The sequence below is a fragment of the Phasianus colchicus genome, chromosome 2 (genome assembly GCF_987193195.1).
Source record: "Phasianus colchicus chromosome 2, bPhaCol1.hap1.1, whole genome shotgun sequence".
Lineage (NCBI taxonomy): Eukaryota > Metazoa > Chordata > Aves > Galliformes > Phasianidae > Phasianus > Phasianus colchicus.
Window position 1 is genome coordinate 27,162,424 of NC_143437.1, and position 19,041 is coordinate 27,181,464.

Below are 19,041 nucleotides of genomic sequence, written 5' to 3' on the forward strand. Positions count from 1 at the left end.
TCGGTACCTTTCTTTCCCATTCAGTCTGAGCCAAGGAGAACCAGGTTCTCTTATTCCCTTACTGGACACTCTATGAAGCAACAAATCACACTGACAGTCACCACCACAACAAATTCAGACCACGCTTGGGGCAAGACAGCTTCAGCTTTCTCCCACGTTTCCCCCCACACCCCAAACTTCAGCACTAGCCACTGTGTTAAAAGCTCTCTGCAGCCCTCAGTGGAGCAGGAACAGCAGGTTGGTCCACAATATTAGATCCGTGACCAGTTCCCCAAAAGCCTGAGATGTGGCAGGGATTCACTCCACCTTGTGGACTTTGGCCTCAAGGTCAAATGATTCACATTCCTGTTTCAGGGGTGATCTCCCGGGAGGATTTCATGTTCCCTTTCCCAGAATTGCCATTCCCCAGACCCATACTCAGATCAAAGAATGTGACTGATGTTTGTCACTAGGCCCCTGCTCCAGCAACTTTGTGCTTGGCCTTTATGAGTTGCACTTTGAATGCTGCTGCTCACTTACAGCCCTGTGATTTGCCTGGAGCCTCCAGATCTCCTCCTCCTTCCCACTACTATTCTCACAACTCCCAGATGCATCAGCTTCTGCCCTTTGTGTTTGCACACTACCTGGGTGGATTTGCACAGGTAACTTTTAATCTCTTAATGATAGTGACTGTTCCTTAGGTGCTTATCTCAGAAAACATACCAGAGATGAGGACACTGACTTTTCTCCTATCAGTAAAGAACTGTATTCAGTTGCCCCATGAACTGGCACCATGGGAGCACTGAGGTGCAATCTGAAGTCCCTGCTTTGTTTTTTAGGAACAATCCACTTACCGAGCTGCTCCTCATTAGCTCCACCAGTTCACGTGCTTGGGCTGGCATATTGCTGTAGGAAGAGGACAGAAGGATGTTAGATGCATGCTCTGAAATATCATCATCATCATTTTCTCTCACACTCTTCATTTCAGGGAATGCTAGGAGTGGCAAAAACTCACACAGAGAATGTGATGCCTCAGAAGGAAGAGTAGTGACCAGAGCAGCAGCAGTTGCACAAACAATCTGATCTAAAAGGGTTTCAGCTAGGACAGCTGCCAAGCGGCAGTCAACTGGGATGGATTCTTGTAGGCTTAAGTGCATTTTATTTGGAGAAAAAACACTAATGCCCAGATGTACAGAGAAATTTAGCTGCATAATTCCTTTTGAAATCTAGTAATGTTTATACAGAAGCTGGGCACCTAACCAGCTTTCCTGATCTGGCCTTCAATTCCTACAGCTTGTCTGGAGGATATTGCTTACACAGTGGAACTACTGGAGTAGAGCTCAGGTCTGTGCAGGATGCAACATCCATAGAGCAAAGCACAAACCGTGCTGAGACTCCAGCTGGAGAGTTGAGCTTCTGATATGTTAAAATGAGACTGCGCTTGAGCAGCTTGAGTCCTGCATTTTGCCAGCAGCTACACAAACATGGCCACATTTATTTGTACTCCCAGAATCACACTGAGGTCAGGTCACTCACAGAACAGTAGCTACTCAGGCTTTGCTAGCTACCCTGAAACACTTTTGCAGAAAATTTGATGACTGTTAAAGAGGTCACAAAGTCCTGGAAACAAATTCCATGAATATCCATATAGCAAGCACAGCTTGTGCAATACAAACTCATACATTTTTGTTCTTAACAGACTGTGGTGTTTTCCTTCAAGAGGTAAATGGATTTTTTTCCAGATGCTCACTCGGTTCATTTTCTTTACACTGCAAATGAGGAAAGCTTTTAGCTCAATTAGGTGACAGTGAGTTTCTATTTGCTAGTTGAAGGCACATTTCCCAGAAATCAAGGAATAACTGAGAGAGTCATCAGATTTTCTCATTACAAACAGACTGAAAGTGAATGAGGAAGCTGCAAGCTGAAGGCTGAGCAAAAAAAGGTACTGATAGAAACCTCCTTTCTTTATTTCTTCTGCACAGAATATTTGAGCTAATGCCTTATTATGCTTCTATTTCCTAATTTGGAAAAAGAATAAAATTAAATCATGAAATCAGAAATCAGACCACAGAAATGTGCACATTACACATAGATCATCAGTATTAACTCAGCCTCAACATGCAGCTCAAAGACAATCTGTCAGTGCATCAGTTCTTTCCTACTCCTTTGCCCGTTCTTGGCTTCAGTTGCACTTACCGTGAAGTGGCACCTCTCTCTGCAGCATTGAATCCAGCTGCTTCCTTACTGTTGCCAGTGGAGAAGCCAAAGAGGTTTGGGTTGAATTTTTTCAAGATATCTTAAAAAGAGAAGACGATGTTTAACCATCCATGGTACAACTGGCAGTAGACACACCTGCTTTGGAGACTTCAGTACTATGAGTATTTCTCCCTGTGGAGAAGGACAAGGACAAGGGCTTGGTGGTGCTGATGACACCCAGGTCCTAGGGAACTTGCTGTTATTGACAGTGAGTGCCAGAGTAATTGTGGTTTCTTCCCTTCACCTACCAGGAGCAGATGCTCCAAAGATGACCCTCTATCTCACAGTCCCCTATTTACCTATTAAGATAATATTTATAACAGGAAAGTGGATTCTATTCATGTTTATAAACTTCAGTGAAACCCTCAGCAGCAAAGCATGATGCCTGAAAACTGTTATTATTACTGTGTCTGTAGTGCTGTCTGAAACCTCTTTATAAAGTCTCACTTACAATGCTGCATGCATAATGAAATGTATTTTCTATTTTTCCTTAAGCACATTGTTCATGCTACAAGACAAAGCACACCAGTTTTTGTTATCAGCAGTGTCAGGTATTGCCAGACTGTTCCACAGCGTGGATCACATAGAAATAGATGAACCACTGTGAACCAATTCCCCTCTAATTTATGGTCACACTGACCACTTAGTGGTTTCTATGGCAACTACAGGGACTGGTTACACGGAATGCTAAAACAAGAGATGTATAGTATTTTTAGATTTTTTGAGTGCAATGTAGCAGCTTGAAAGCATTGAGAGAAACCAACAGGAAATCACAACCTTGCCAATGATCTTTTCTAAATAGACTGTTGATTGTTTCATAATCCTTCATTGGCCCACAGTCACTGAGCAATACATTTGGTGATTGGAAAACACAATGAAATGAAGAAGGAACAGATCTGCCATGGAGTCCTGACACCTACAGTACATTTACTCTTCATAATTTCTGTCAAAAGGATGCACTGGCCACATGCAGATCCTGCAATGTGGAGGGGCTGAATTAGCTTTGCAGCTAGGAAGGTCAGTCAGGGTTTCAGCTGTGAGTCAAGTGAGTTACTCCCATTCACAACAGATGGGGATGCCCACCGTTTGCAAGGGAAGAGTGATCATTTCCAGATGTTTTTGAACATCCACTTGGACTGCTTTCAGTCTAATAATGTGCTTTTCCCCTTACTCAGGCTGGTTTTTCAGGACACTCACTGGGTAAAGTGGTTTGGGTCTCCAGGGTGCCATCACCTCCAATACTACAAAGGGAAAGCACAGAATTACTGAGTAGCAATATTCTGCAACCCTCTTATTGTCAACATACATTGCTGCTGCAGCCCAGGAAGGTATACACACCTCAGACTGAACTAGGAATATAAAGCCACAAGACAAGAAAGAATTCAGGAGAGGTCCTGAAAGGAGATTTCAGATTAAATCAAGCAGGATTTCAGCTAGGATATATGCCTATAAACTAGGAATGGAGCATACGGCAAGAATCAATTTTTTTATATGAATGTGCTGGGATGCCCATTGTCAGAAGGCATGTGCCCCTGCTGAAAATACATTTGTGTGCATTTATGCATAGAAGAGAGACTGCATTAAATGTTAATTATCCACCCATCTGGGATTTTGCAGTGTTAATAACAAAAAAAGCCTCTGCCTCTACTGTTATCATAAATCAGTTGATCATGGAACTCTCTAAGACTCAAGCTGGGACGTTAGAAAGCAGGTGTTCTTTATTCTCAGTGCTGGATGTACAAATGGATCCTTCCACCTAATTGTGTGTACATGGTACAAAATATCTTCAGTTTGTATACATGAGTTACATGTGCAAGGTTTTCCCAAGCAGTACATACACATTCAGTACTTCCCCCAAAATCATTAACACAGGGTTACACAAGCTCTTTTTGTGATGGTGGTTCTGAGACCCTCTAGATGAAGTCACTCCTCCTCACTGTGTTTAGTGGCTGAAATCTGTCTTCACACATGCTCATTTAGCTCCCTGCTTTGATCGCACAATGCTTGCTTTCACAAAATTAGCTGATTCTAGCAGAACTTCCTTATCTACTTGGTACAAGGAGTTCAGTTTATCATCGTTATCTACTTGGTACAAGGGCACAGATTCTTCCTGTTTTCTAAACAAACTACAGGGCTATCCATCAACGAGCATTAGCAAGCTTAACAGTATCGCTACAACTTGTATCACTAGCATTCAAATAATGCCTGTGTGTATAGACAGTGTTCCCTATACTACCTCTGTCAGGCCCTGACATGGGGGAAGCACAGAGTAGAGAAAAGACAGATGAAGAAAGGAGTGTATACATGCACATGCTTATCACATATACCATTCATACTTCTGCCTGCGTGAGGCAGGCAGTTTTCTTCCACTCTAATGTGGACATTGAAATTCACATCCACTCTAAGATATATTGTCATTGCTTGCTTTGTAATTGCAAATCTATTTGGGACATCTTCACTGAATGTGCACGTGGTGCTCTCAGCACATTCATGCCAATCGGCACTCACATAGATTACCTAGCATTAAACACTGCTTTTGATTATCACAACAGCAGCAATAGACTGAGGCACAGGACCCTACTGGTAGCAGTCAGTTCTCATTTGAAAAACAAAAATCCAACACCACAAAAATCACTCCCTTTCTCTTCCAACTCTGACTCTCTCTCAAGCCCTTACCCAGCAATACTCAATCTCAGCATCTCGCCCCCATATTTACTCTCTGCAGAGTGAAGTCTGCTTGAAAGGAGCAGAATTTAGCTACTAGACATGTGGCAGCACACCCCTTTGTCTGATATACCTCATTCCCATCCTCTTTGGGATGTAACTACACAACCAGGTGACCCACGTTTTCAACTATGTCTATGGATGAAAATACCAGAGAGAAAATTGAGCATATTTACCTCCAGGAACATCCCCTCCAGTCCACTTGTGGGTCAGTTGTGCAGGCTCCTGCCGCAGTCTGAAAAGGATGAAAAGAATAACTTACAGAATACTAGAATATGGTGCTGCAAGTTTAGGTAGAACAGAAAATGTGAAAACGCTGAAGAACTTTGGTAACACCATTCTGAATCCAGCCAAGTCCTTTACAGCGTAAGTATTCCTTATCCTTATTCAACAGCATACCCTGGGCTCTGGGTAATCCTACATCTCCCACGCTTCAAATTCACAGCCTTATCCTCATGTATGAAGGCAGCTCATCTAAACAGCAGACCCTGGAGTAGAGGAAACACAGTCCAACCAGCAGGCATCAGACTCTAAGATCTTGGGAATTACATATGGCACTGGAACTACAACTCTAATCTATCAACAAATCAAGGGGAACCAGATTATGATCTACAGCTTTATATTTGTCTGGATTTTTCTGATGGAAACTACTTTGTTCTGGCATGTCCTGAAGAAAACTGATGTTGAGAGGCTTAATAATACAGGGAAAAACACAGTTGAAAAATTCCCAGTCAGTTTTAGCTGTAAATAAATCAGTAGAAGAGTTGTTTTTTAAACTGCCAAGAAAACAAATCTTTGGTGCAAAATCCACTTTTCTCTGTTGGACCCAGTCTAGAAATTTAACACAGAGACTTTGTGAGGTGTAGGCAGGATTTTTATTTTGTATTTTTGCCAATACAGATAAACGTGTTGGCATATCTATTGCTTTCACCATGCACTGTGGCTGAGAGGTTGAACAGATGCATTCTAGCCAGTGACATGACTAAATTGCTCAATGTTTCATTAATCTCCAACTGCATCTGGACTGAGAACAGTCTTCCTGCAGTGTGAACTTTATTACGATTTAGTATACAGGAAAGTCATCAGAACAAAAAATGTGATGATAGATTTGAGTGTTCACAGGACTGGGATAGAATGCTTTCATTATTTTATTTTTCAAAAACTTCTAGCAAGGTCAGCAGCTTGACTCACTTTCATGACAGCAATAATGAAAATAGGTTTTCTGCAGCTTTTTAGTTTATTAATGGTTTCACTTCGTTTTGTGCTATTCAAAAAGCTGTGTGTCCTGGTTTTGGCTGATAAAGAGTTCTTTCTCTTCATCGTAGCTGGTATGGTTCTGTATTTTATTAGGATGAAAATAGCACTGATAAAACACTGATGCTTTCATTGCTGCAGAGAAGTGCTTGAACTGTCAGGGCCTTTTCTGTCCTCATTCTGCACTGCCGTTGAGAAGCTGGGAGTGCAGAAGGAGCTGGTAGGGGTACAGCCAGGGCAGTTGACTCAGACTGGCTAAATGGATATTCCACACCACATGGCAATGTGCCATAAAACTTGGGGGGATTTGGTTGGGTTGGCACTGCTGCTGCTTGGGGACTGACTGGGCATCAGCTGGGGACTGGTGCGTAATTGCAGTGTACACCAAACACTTGGTTGGTTTTGTTTGGTTTTTTTTTCTATTTTTTTTCCTCCTCCTTCATTTCTTATTAAACTGTCCATAACAGACAAATTCTCATATACCATTTTCAATTCTCTCTCCCGTAGCCCTAGGGAAAAATGAACAAGTGGCTTTTGTGGTATTTAGCTGCCTCCTGGCTTAAGCCACAACATCACGTTATCAACATAGCCATCAGCACTGACTGCATTCAGGGCTCTTGGAGGAAATACCAGGAGGAAAATCAATGCGTTAGGGAACCAAGACAGATATTGCTATAGTCCCTCTGTACCAGGGATGAAGTACAAAGTATGAGTTGCTGCTGGCTATACCAAAATGTTATTTATGTGTGTACGTGTTTGCACGTGTGAGAAATATTCTTTGTCTTCTTTCTCCATGCCTCTCAACCAGCACTACATCTCATACATTCACACCTTGCTAAGGCAGTGTGAGAACAACTGCATGAATAACAGCAATATGAAAAACTGCCTTGCTCTGCTGCTGGGACAAAAACCTCAAGGAGCAGAGTCTGGCCCCTTTGACTAGAAATCTCTGCGACTTTTGATGTATTAGAAACAAAAACTTTTAAAAGAAGATATGTGTGCTATCAGAGGAGGAAATCAAGCAATTTTAAGTGCTGGCAATGGATAGGAAGGAGGTTTGCAGGGCCTTTACTGAGGTCCTCCAAGAAAAGCTCAAAGCTCGGTAGGAAGGAAGAAGGATTACTTCAGGTCAAGTGAAATCTGTTGTGAGAGCCAATGAGGAGGTGAAGACATACATGCACACCTGCCTGTCAATAAGCCTGATCATTTGAGAGCTGTAGTCCATTCAACTCCCTCTGAACTCTGCAGGACTGAAGCTGCTAGAATGAGCACAGGTGAAGCTCAGTAGTGAAAATTCACGTTGACACCAATATCTGCTTTCATTCCATGCCAGAACAATTCTGGAGTGCTGTGCAATTCTGGAACTCATTCTCAGAAAACTTCAGCACAGATCGGCAATATTCCCTGTTATTCTTTTTTTGGGCCCTTCTTTTCTGAGACTTTTCAGTTTGCATTTCTTGGTACGTGAAATACATCACAGTTTTAACTAAAAATTAAAATTAACCCAGGAAACAACATCTGAGAGCAAGCTTCTGATATACTGAAGTGTCAGAATTATCTCAAGTGAGAAACACTTTGGTCTGTAATCAGTTATTTCTCTAGGAAATTTCATCAAGACCTGCCATTGTATTTAAAATGGCAATTGATTTTTCTTATTTCAGAAAATACTGTTTCTATAAGGCAGACATTTCCCTTTTCTAAAACACTTGAATAAATTGTGTGCAATAGAGAATGTGATCCAATTTCTGTTCTGACCTGAATTATTCATTACTAGATTACTCAATTGTCAGTGCCAGTGTCACTCATATCTCTTTAGGCTATTTCTTTGCAAAGGGACACAAGTAGATGAGCTTTTCTTTGCCAGACAAAACAGTTTGCTTTCTATCTGATGATGACTGACATAACCACATAGAGGTAGAAATCAACACTTACTCTTCTCATTCTAAACCTGGAAATATAGCAGTACTTACAGTCAGGGAATCTCCCAATGCTCCAATGACTTTGATGTCAGCAGGGTGTAGCTCATGTACTAAAAAGGAGTAGGAATAATAAAAAACATAGTAATTGATAACTGACATAAAATGCTAGTTATCAGAATGAAGGTCCAAGTCTTTGATTTCAACCTGATGCTATTTTTATGGACTTCTAAGGAGAATGAGCTTCAAGTTCTGTATGCCTGCCAGGCAAAATATATAACTTCTTGCCAGTTGTTTGCAACAGTGTACTCAACAAACAAGGAAATAAACGAACCTTAAGCAACTATTCAAGTGTCACCTTAGGGGAAAAAAAAGAAAAAAAAAAAAAAAGGAAGATGGATTAGATATGTTCAAGGTTCATTTTTAAGGTTTGGATCATAGATCAATTCTTCCCATTAGCAATCTGCCCATGATACCTTCCAGTTATGCAAAACACTGCTACTACGCTACTGATAAGGCAAGGTAGGTCAAGCTTGCTTACTTAGGCAACTTTAATCTGCCACATTGCTATATATGATATATGTATATGGTAAATGGGATTACATTTATCCCCCTGCTGCATTGTAGAACTTGCTATCTGTGGCAGGATGGATTTTCCTACTTTGCAGTTAAATATATCAGTTTTTATTGTTTTCATTCTATCTAGAACTTGCAGTTTCAGGACTTTTAAAAACACAAGGTGATATCTTTTCTGTTCAGGATTTTAGCTGATGAATCCATTCTCACCTGATGTTGGGACACGACTGGATGGAGTCTTTTCAGAACATGACAGGTCACTGCCCCAATTCTGAAATGACAGTTTATACAACTGTGTCACCTTTTGGTTAGAAAACAACATGGAAAACACATATGGTTTAATTGTATGGTGAAGAACAAGACCAAATTTAAAAATAGATCCTAATTTGGTGCTTATGTAGCTCATCATAGCATCATTAAAGTTAGAAAAGACTATTAAAGTTAGAAAAGACCTTTAAGATCAGAGTCCTTCCTCCTCTTTGTGGAGTGCTGTCCAAACATTAAGTTATTTCTGGTGAAATTTTTTAGCCAAAATATACCATTTTGCCAAAGTCAAGACATATAATCTAGAAAAATTGTGACAAAGTTCCATAAGTAGATACTTTTTTGCCCTTTTGCCCTTTCTACAGCCTGGAGATATCATCTGTGACCGAGGAGGTGGTATCTTCATGTTTGAAAACCTGTAATTGTTGTAATGATATCTGCTTGCTCTGATCTCAGACCTGACCTTACTTGGAGCAGGAGGCTATACTAGGGATGTCCTGAGGATCCCCTTCCAACCTGAATTATTACGATGAATGCACAATCCTACCCTTCAGAAAATAAACAAACATAGGCCAGTGGTCTTCAAAAAGTATGATTAGTATTTTAATATTGAGACAAATTTGTCTGTTCTCCAATATAGCAGTGTAATAGGCTCTACTATCAACCATCTAGATAAAGGCTGCCTCCAGAAGCTAGAAAAGAAAGCTGGGCTAATTTTCAGGTGAAACAGGAAGCTGCTCATATACTCTCTCTGCTATTTCTTTCCTTCACTTTATCACTTCAGAACTTATTGCAGTTGAGATTTAGTAAGTACGATTACCATTAAAAGTATATAACTAGATCTACAGATAAAAAATCCCATTTCAACATTGCAAACTATGGCTTGCTGCAACAATATTAGCTGTTTCTCTTTGTAACCCTCAAGGCACGGGAAGATTTTCATAATTTAGACAGGCACAAGGATCCCCCCAGTATGTCCAACTACATGGCTGACTTTGCTGTCTCTAATCATAGCTACATCATCAAAACTGAGCATTCCTTGCATGCCTGCAGCCATTTGTCAAAAGCAAGTTTCTGCCCCATTTCTTCAAGTCCAAAGTTTGCTTAATCTGTAGTTTGCTGCGGTAGTTGCTCATTCATTATGAAAAGTAAATCCCTTTGAGAACAGATCTCCATCACATCCTGTGCAGCTGGCAGCATATGCAATAAATAAATATGACTGCCCTCTACAGGTTAAATCTACCTGAGGACATGGAAATACAGAGGCTCAAGAACATATAAACCTTCCTTGGATCATCTGGGGATTCAGCATCCTAAATTCTCTTCCCCCTGTTGTGAGGTACTTGCAATACAAGTTAAAGATGCACTCCAGGTGACTTTCTGTAGAAATTGCACCTGATACAACTCATTTTGTCTGGCTTTTAGGACAAGAAGTGTTTAACATTTTTTACACAAGAAACAATGCAATGCAAGTTAGACTTTTCTGTCTGAAAATTGGTGATAGGTTATCACATTTATAAACTCAGAAGGATGCGCAAACAGCGAAATGGACAATTTTGCATAGCTTGTCTAAAATGCAGCAAAAGAAGCAACAGTTACCTCTGTTGGCTCACTGGTGGGAAGCACAGGAGGATTTGTGTTGTTGCTATTTTTATTTGTACTCAGGAAAGAGTTATTCTGTAACAAGGAAGAATTTAAAGTTAGTGAAATTAGGCAATAAACACGTGGCACACATTATAGCAAGTGATGTCAAGACATGACATCACCAAATATGTAGTTGTCTAAGCAGCAAAATGAGGCTCTGGATTTCGAAACTGTTTTCCATATCTTAAAACTCTGAAGCAATATTTCCTCTTCAATCTCTTATGGTAAAAATGATATATATGTCAGATCCTGGTTAGCAGTTCAACATTCTCCTTTCCTAAGCCTTCCACAAATTACTTAGACTTTATTAGCTGTTCTGTCCCTTTTAAAGACATTGTTGTAAAGTTTGGAGAAACCTTGACATATCTTCCTGTGTCAGCAGAGAGTAATAAAAGACTGACTACTGTATGAATCACTCCTCCCTCCAAGAGAAACTGTACAAATTGCATTGTTATTTTTGTCCTCTACTAATGCAACATGCATTAAGGAAGACAGGCACATTGCATAGACTAAAAATCTTTGCAGGGATATGTAGTTATCTCAAGTAAGAGCAATTCCAGAGCAATTCTTTCCACAAACAGGTCTAACGAAGCACTAAAATCAGAAAGCATATTTAATCAATTAAAATACCCTCTCATCTTTTATTTCCAGGGTTTTATCCTACTCTAAGTTGCCTAGATGCAAATACTTTTCCTTGGCTTTTTGGGCCTTTACAGTCTGTCTCACCTGATGTTTTCATGGAATCACTTCCAGATAAAGTAAGAGTCTAAAACCATACTAGTAAAAACAATAAGTGGAATTTGCGAGTGTCCAATTTCAATTCATTTACTATTTTCTTTAGTCATACAGAAGGCAAAATCATAGAATCATAGGAAGACCTGTGTTGGAAGGGACCAGAAAGACCATCTAGTTCCAACTCCCTGCTGTGGACAGAGCTGCCACCCACTGGGTCATGATGCCCAGAGCTTCATCCAAACTGGCCTTGAACACCTCCAGGCATGGGCCATCCACAGCTTCTCTGAGCAGCCTGCAAGGGACTCATCACCCGCTGAGTAAAGAGTTTCTTCCTAATACCTAATCTAAATCTAGTCTCTTTTTGTTAAACAAACAAACAAACAAACCCATAACACAAAAACAAATAAACAGAAAACCACATTACTCTTTGTCCCATCACTACATTTCTTAATGAAGGGACCCTCTCCATCCTCCCAGTTGGTCCCCTTAGGTAATGAAAGGCCACAATGAGGTCTGCTCAGAGCCTTCTCTTCTCTAGGCTGAAGAAGCCTATCTCTCTCAGCCTGTCTCCATAGGGGAGGTACTCAAGCTCTCTGATCATCCTCATGGCCTCCCCTATGGACCCACTCCAACAGGCTCATGCCTCTCCAGTTTTGGAGGCACTAGAGCTGAATGCAGCACTACAGGTGGGTCTCATGAGAGCAGAGTAGAGGGAAGGAGTCCCTCTTTTGATGCTGTCCAGAATACAATTGGCTCCCTGGAAACAGATTATTCAATTCCTCCGTACCACTATTTCTTGTTCTTTACCTCAAAGCTGAGTAGGGAAAGATACTGGCATCTGTATCTCTGACTGTTTTAAATCACAATAGGATTACCAATTCTGAAAACAGTGGCCATATATTCTTTGCAAAGGATATGAAACTTTTCTGTGGCTATGTCTGAACAGCAGCATCTTTGACTAGGGATGGACTAACAGAAAGAATTATAAAAATCCACATTATCTGTCACTTCCTAGATTAACTTAATTACTGTGCAAAATGAAGTAGAATCAGTTTAACTAAACCTAATGATTTTTGAAACATGCTGATTAACAACTCAATAGATCTTCCCTTTTTAACAGGATGGATGCAGTATAGGCAAAATCATCCTTTACGTCTTGAATAACTGTGTCCAGACCTTATAGTACAAATCAGCTCCCCAGTCTATTCAGTTCTTTGGTCTCCTCACTGAAACTGCTGAAGAAAGTGGGTCATTTACTGCTGACTGCAGGGGTCATTTCCATGTGCTGATACCTAACAACTGTACCATAAGTTCAGCAGATTGTTTTATGAAGGCAGAAGTGTCCAAAGTGCTTAAAGTACCCCTGTTAGGGGCCAGGTCACCAAAACCAGTTTTCCACTAATTCAAAGTAAAACAGATACTGGGATTTTCTGAGCCGCTATGATGCCTGAAACTCACATTGATTCTAATGGGAAAGTTAATTCAGAATATTCCATTTGGTGTTGAGCTGCCTATGTACTTCAAAAATATATATTTTCTGCTACAACTTACAACATGAATCAGCACACTGTCTATCAATATTCACTGCACAGTAAAGGGATACCAGAGAAGATACAGAAGAAAGTCTGCTCATTCATAGGTCAGCAGAGAAGGAAAGTCTTCAGCAAACTCCTACCAGACATACAAAATCCCTGCCCTTTGTGGGGAGCACAGGCATATACAGCTGCCTGATACCCAGCTTTCACAACATGAGGATATTTACCTGAGTCGGGCAGCTGAGGACAATGTCAGTGACGAAGTCAAATGAGTCAGCTTTCTGGCCTACAGGCTGCAACTAGGAGGGAAAACAAAACAAAACGAAACAAAAAAACCCACACCATTGTAGCTGTCTCAGTTCATCTTACATTTGTATAAAAGTTCTCATCAAAGGAATTTAAACACCACTTTCATATTTTTAAAAAAACTGCTTGCATTTACTGACCTTGATTTACCCAAGGCTGAAATGCTACTCAGAAGGAACGTGGCAACTGCGTAACAAAACAGCAACTCTAGAAAGAAGTTTAAAATGGGAAGTGGAAAGCTATGCTGGATCAGCTTAAACTCCAGGAGGATTTTGGCAGGCACATGAAGTTCCTTGGAATTTTGCCAGAAGGCAAGCTTGTAAACTCTGTACTCTTGCATAAAAGAGGAGACGCTAAGAATCCCTCTGTTCTTATTGCTAAGCTGCATGATGGCGTCTCTGACAAAAGACTGTTTATGTGCAGAAGATTAAACAAAATTTAAATAGAGGTACTACTTGATGATTGCAGAGCGTCGTGTTAGCTGCTAAGACATTACCTGGAAGTACATAGAAGACAGCATCCAGAATCTGACATACTGCTTCTGACTGCAATGCTAATACTCCTTCTGCACTGCAACGCTAACTAAATGGGATTGCCCAGGCAATCAATAACAACTCGTTGTTGCTAGATTTTATTTGTTTCCGAAGGTAGTAAAGTTAATTTGAATTAAAACTATTTCTCAGTGATATATTCACAATACAAGGATTTAAAAGACTTTAAGTTATCCATTTTGAATTGATATACACCATTAACAATTCTTTATTTGGTAGTTTTTCATTTAAGACCACAGAAACACCATCCTTATTAAATAGTGTCCTGACTTTCATGACAATGAGTGAAATAAACTTCAAGCTGCTCGGGTGAAATCAGGAATGACAGATCATGCACTGACAGCACCTCTCCCTTCCCAGCAGATCTGTGGGAGTATCTGGCTGGGAAAGGACAAACAAGCACTGGAGATCCATTAGCAAGTTACAGAGTTATCCAGATCCTCATTGCAACTTTCATTACAAAATTGTAATGGTAGTCAGGTCAAGCTAGAGATTGTATTGTGGGCAGAGCTTGTCACCTTACCATAGTATTCCAGAGAGCCTTGGCAAGCTGAGAATGGCCCTTCTGGCTTGGATGGAAGCAGTCAGGTGCAAAGTAGGAGATATCAGGATGCCCATCCTACAGATGAAAGCATAAGGGACATTGAAGTGCAGAAGTATCACCAAGCTCCAACTGTGGATTGCTGAGGTTGGATCAGAATCAATAACAGGAGATGCATTCTACTTGTCTTTGCCACTCCAAAAAAGAAAGTCTCATTAGTAGCTGGTGATAAACAGCATGCTTTGTCAAGCACCCTAGCTACCAGAAATTAACTAGAAATGCTTAAGCACATCCAATATCAGATCCACAAGGAAGAAGCAAAACCACAGTTTTGAATTTGATCCCTAGTCTCTCTCTAGGTTCTGTGATAAAGCTGGGTTCCCCTCCTCAGCACATCACCACATCTGGCTACCGAGTCACCATTATGCTCTGCAGTATCCTTACATGTGAATGAGTATTTTATGGATGCCATACCAGAAGGAACAGAAAGAACCCACCTGCCTTCTCACAGTTGTGTTAGTTATACAAGTTTGAGAGGAGCAAAAAGCAAGAAATGTCCAAGAGAAGGCTGCCAAACTGACCAGGTATACCAATACAAACTCCTTTATGAACACACCTTTACTTTAATACAGATACTGGAACATCTTAAGGAAGTGAAGATTGGACATTAAAGTAAATTGGCTTCTGTGTAATATTGAGAAAAGAAAAAATTTAATTATAAACTCTTGAAATAACATCTTTTTGGTCATCACAGTCTTTCCTCAAAACTTGGCCAGGTTTAGATTCAGTGTGTTTGGGCAAGCTGCAACCAACATTTGAACCTATATTTATCTTTTGTCAAGTTCAGGTACAGAGTTTTTAGTTCAGAAACTTCTGAATGTTGTGGGAGATAAGAAAAAACAATACCCTGAACTTTCTTTAAATCTGAATTAATGCTCGTGAGATTATAAAAAAATGTTCAGAAGTATTTTTCTTCTTCTACACTTCCTTCTGTCTTTCTCACCTTAGTACCAAAGCCCCTGAGAACAGGTTTTCACAGGCGCCAGCTCCATGAAAAATTAAAGCCTGTTTTTCCTTCCCCTCCCCCTGTGAAGTTTTCAACCAGTTTTACAAATGTAAGAGCTTTGTCTGTAGCACTAAATGAATTTTTCAAAATTGTCGCTAGCTATTACTGGCATTTGCAGGATCACACTGGTTCAACAATACCAGTGCAATCCTTATTCAATATTTTGCCCCATCTGTATTTATTCCAAGTGAGATGAATAAGTACAGTTGTATCTGAAAATCAGCAAGTGGAGTTTCAGTTTCTGAGAAGGTTTGGGTCACTTCTCAGATTCATAGTTTGCTGGGAGGTTATGGAAGTTGCTCAAAGAGCTGAAATATAGTTGCCAATAATAGGAAAGATTTACTACTACCTCTTGTTTGTATGTAAACTTATTATACAGATTCAGACAGAAAGTGAAGTTATAGGACACAAAGTAGTTGTCTCCAGTGAGTAGTAACACAGCAAGGTTGCTTTAAGAATTGTAACTTAATATCTCTGTATTTTATTAATCATGTTGTATTTTGAGAAAGAAAAATATTTACATAACTTGAGTACACACATAAACCAACATCTTCACTCAGCTTTTGATTTGTTTTCTGAAACAGCCACTCATATTGACAGCACAATATGTAAAACAAAGAACTGATAATCTAATCTACTGGGCCAAGAGGCAACAAGTTCTAGTAAGAAAAGCACATGACAAGCAGAAATAATTGTGCATACTGTCTCTAAAGGCGGGATGCCCACACTTAGTTCTTAGCATACAGAAGTCTCCATTTATACCATACCTGACCAAAAGGAATCTTGGAATTTTGGAGGAAAGTCTGGATGACCACTGTGAAATTGTCATGAGTATCGTATCTGCCAGACTCCACCAGTCTTTGAATACCAAGCTGCAAGAAACAAAAAACAGCCACCAATTTTCTATCAACATCTGTGCATAACAATTTTTTGTTGTTTTTTTGATTTTTTGTTTGTTTGTTTGTTTTGTTAGTTTGTTTTTGAGGGGAAAAAAAAAAAGAACTAAGAATCAGGAGGAAGATTTGCTTGTTAATTGAAATAACCAGAGACATTGGTAAAAGGTAAGCTTTAAAAAAGTGGCTAAGAAGGCTGAAACACAATACTGCAGTTGTTTGTGAGAAACAGGATTTTGGTGACTGAACTCCTACTTATCCATCTGCATTAGGAAATGGTATTTTTCTGAAGAATTGCTTCTAATTTTCATCCTATGGTGTTCTGAATAACATCAAGTTATCTTCTTCATAACTCATATGGCTCTCCCAAGTAAAGTATTGCTATGATTTTCTATAAACAGACCATTTGCTTGGTGGTGAAGAGTTCATCTCCACTGGAAGCAAAGTAACTGCACCATTCTTGATAAACATACCTGGTAAGCTCTAATGGCTTCCCTCACCATTGTTAAGTTTTCTGAGTTTTCTTCTCCTGTGAGAACACAACTACACAGATAACTGGGGAGAAGTTAGAGAAGAAAACAAGAACAAAGAGAATTAGAAACATGAGATTGCAAAAGTGGTTCTTTGCCACCCGACATCCTCATGACATGGTGGTAACAAAGACATTTGTACATTTTTGTATCTGTGAAATGTCTTACTGTCCTTGCCATTGCATACAGTTTCAAACCTCAGTCTTATTTACTGCCTCATATGAATTGTACTGTACACTGTGCTAAAGCCAATTTGTTCCATTCATTACATCCAGGCATCCAAAGTCCCTGCATCCTGAAACAGGTGCATGCCATTCCCTCTGGGACTAGCAAAGATACCATTAAAACATACTGGTTATACATTACCTCTGAGCTGTTATCTTTTCAGGGCATCAGTGTGAGCAAAGAAAGTAATTATACACTGCAATAAAGCTTCTGAAACAAGAGATATCTGTCTACTCTGCAAATAAACCACATTCCCTCATAATGCTAGAAAATCTAAATACTTTTGGAATTCAACTCCATCTCAAGGTATCCTGTATCAGTAACTTTAATCCAAGCACACTGAAGCATAGTTTATATTGATTATGACACAATTTAGACCTCATTTCAACCAAGCTTGAATTTACCCCTAGTTCTGTTAAGCCTTCCAGGTCCATATAAAATCCTAGTGCAGATAGGACTTTCCAACCAAAATCCCATGCAAGCTCTGCTACCTTTGATGTAAACACTGGATAGGCATGTTCTCTCCAGTGTTAACCTAATCAGCCTCACACAAAACTTCTGCTTCCTAATAGTAGCTCAAAGTGCCTTATTTTATATAACTGTAACATCAGAAGTCCTTATATGCCTCAGCTATCTAAATAAATAACCTCATCACTGCTTGGTGCAGCTCAGTCCTCCAGACTCAAATTTGATCAAGGAACATCTTTGTACCACTGTACAACACTGGTCTGATGTTACTTTTATTCTACAGCCAAAGAGTAAGGAGCTGCTTGAAATACTTGCAGCCAATGAAGTGAATGTACTTATGAGCCTTTTAGGTCAAAGCCAAGATAAGGAAACTACACTGGGCAGGATCACATCAGCATTGGATGTATTGTCTGTAGGACTGTTGTGCTATGGACATGTTTCTATACAATTAAGGAAGCATGGAATGAGAACTTTATAATCACAAACAGCAAATTCAAGTACAAAAGAAAGTCAAACAAGTCTTACTCTGACAAGTAAGTGGGGCACTGAACTTGAGTGTCCACAAACAACTGTCTCATACTGAGGATGTCCATTACTCCAACTAAGCTCACTAGAGCTTTTGGTACCTGAAAGGAAAGTCAGACTTCAGCTTAGGAGGAACTACATATATAGCCCATAGTGCATTCATTTTACCCCCAAAGCCCAGCCATTTAACACTCCTTCCCTTTCTCTCTATATATCTCTCAACAAAATCACTCACAAAACTTTGACTCAGCTGTTGAAATCTTTCTGGTACCATAATTGGATATCACCGTCTCTCACTTTAGATAGCATCTCACTAGTCTTAGATAATACAGAAGCATTACCTTCTGTGAAAGTCAGTTGAGTACATTTGGTACCAGAACAGAAAAATATCAGTAGGGCTAGTAACATTAAATTACACACCAGCTCAGGCTAGAATGCCAGGACAATTTCACAGTACTTGCCTGTTCATGCAGAATATCAAGAGTTTCTTGAATTCTACTGGTGAAATTTACAGCTGAGTAGTGATGCTGATAGAAGAAGAAAAGAATAGATTATTGTTAAATGGGGACACAAGACATTTGGGTTGGGAGAATAATTCACTTCCTTTTCTGCCATACTCCTGTGGTCAAGAGAAAGTTCTTGCTTCTTTCCAGTTATCAATTAATCTAAAACATAGGAAGACTTGGTGAAATTTTGGGTTTAAAATACAGCCTTGTTGATCAACAGCAAGTTCCCTATACTTAGCATCACCCTACGCTGTGAGTTATGAAGTGATGACAGCCATTGCAGAATTGGATTGATGGCAGTTCAAAACAATATAATTTTTTCTTGGATGTCTAATGATGCTTTACTAGCAGTGGAGCAGTTACCAAATTGGCTCTTCCATCATGGTCAGAGAAGACGAGAAGTGTTTTTACCCTGGAGTACACCAGAGAAAACATAACCATCTTACTTGGTTGCCAGTAGCAGTTTGTATATCAGGGCAGTGTCAGCAGCGATCTTTATCAACACATACAGCAGCTCTATTAGAACACTCACTATCACCCCTGTGAA

General features: G+C 39.9%; 1 protein-coding gene across 1 annotated transcript in view; it reads right to left on the bottom strand.

The window, feature by feature from the left end:
- PLB1 (phospholipase B1) overlaps positions 1 to 19,041 on the bottom strand; it is an 83,491-nt gene that overhangs the window by 12,212 nt on the left and 52,238 nt on the right. The window contains exons 39-51 of the mRNA XM_090134486.1: positions 18,450 to 18,515; positions 17,989 to 18,089; positions 16,714 to 16,795; positions 16,115 to 16,219; positions 14,264 to 14,359; positions 13,111 to 13,182; positions 10,569 to 10,646; positions 8,916 to 8,976; positions 8,184 to 8,242; positions 5,136 to 5,194; positions 3,433 to 3,476; positions 2,176 to 2,275; positions 834 to 885 (exon numbers count right to left, since the gene is read on the bottom strand). Coding sequence (XP_089990612.1) covers positions 834 to 885; positions 2,176 to 2,275; positions 3,433 to 3,476; positions 5,136 to 5,194; positions 8,184 to 8,242; positions 8,916 to 8,976; positions 10,569 to 10,646; positions 13,111 to 13,182; positions 14,264 to 14,359; positions 16,115 to 16,219; positions 16,714 to 16,795; positions 17,989 to 18,089; positions 18,450 to 18,515 — 975 coding nt within the window. The remainder of the gene's footprint in view (positions 1 to 833; positions 886 to 2,175; positions 2,276 to 3,432; positions 3,477 to 5,135; positions 5,195 to 8,183; positions 8,243 to 8,915; positions 8,977 to 10,568; positions 10,647 to 13,110; positions 13,183 to 14,263; positions 14,360 to 16,114; positions 16,220 to 16,713; positions 16,796 to 17,988; positions 18,090 to 18,449; positions 18,516 to 19,041) is intronic.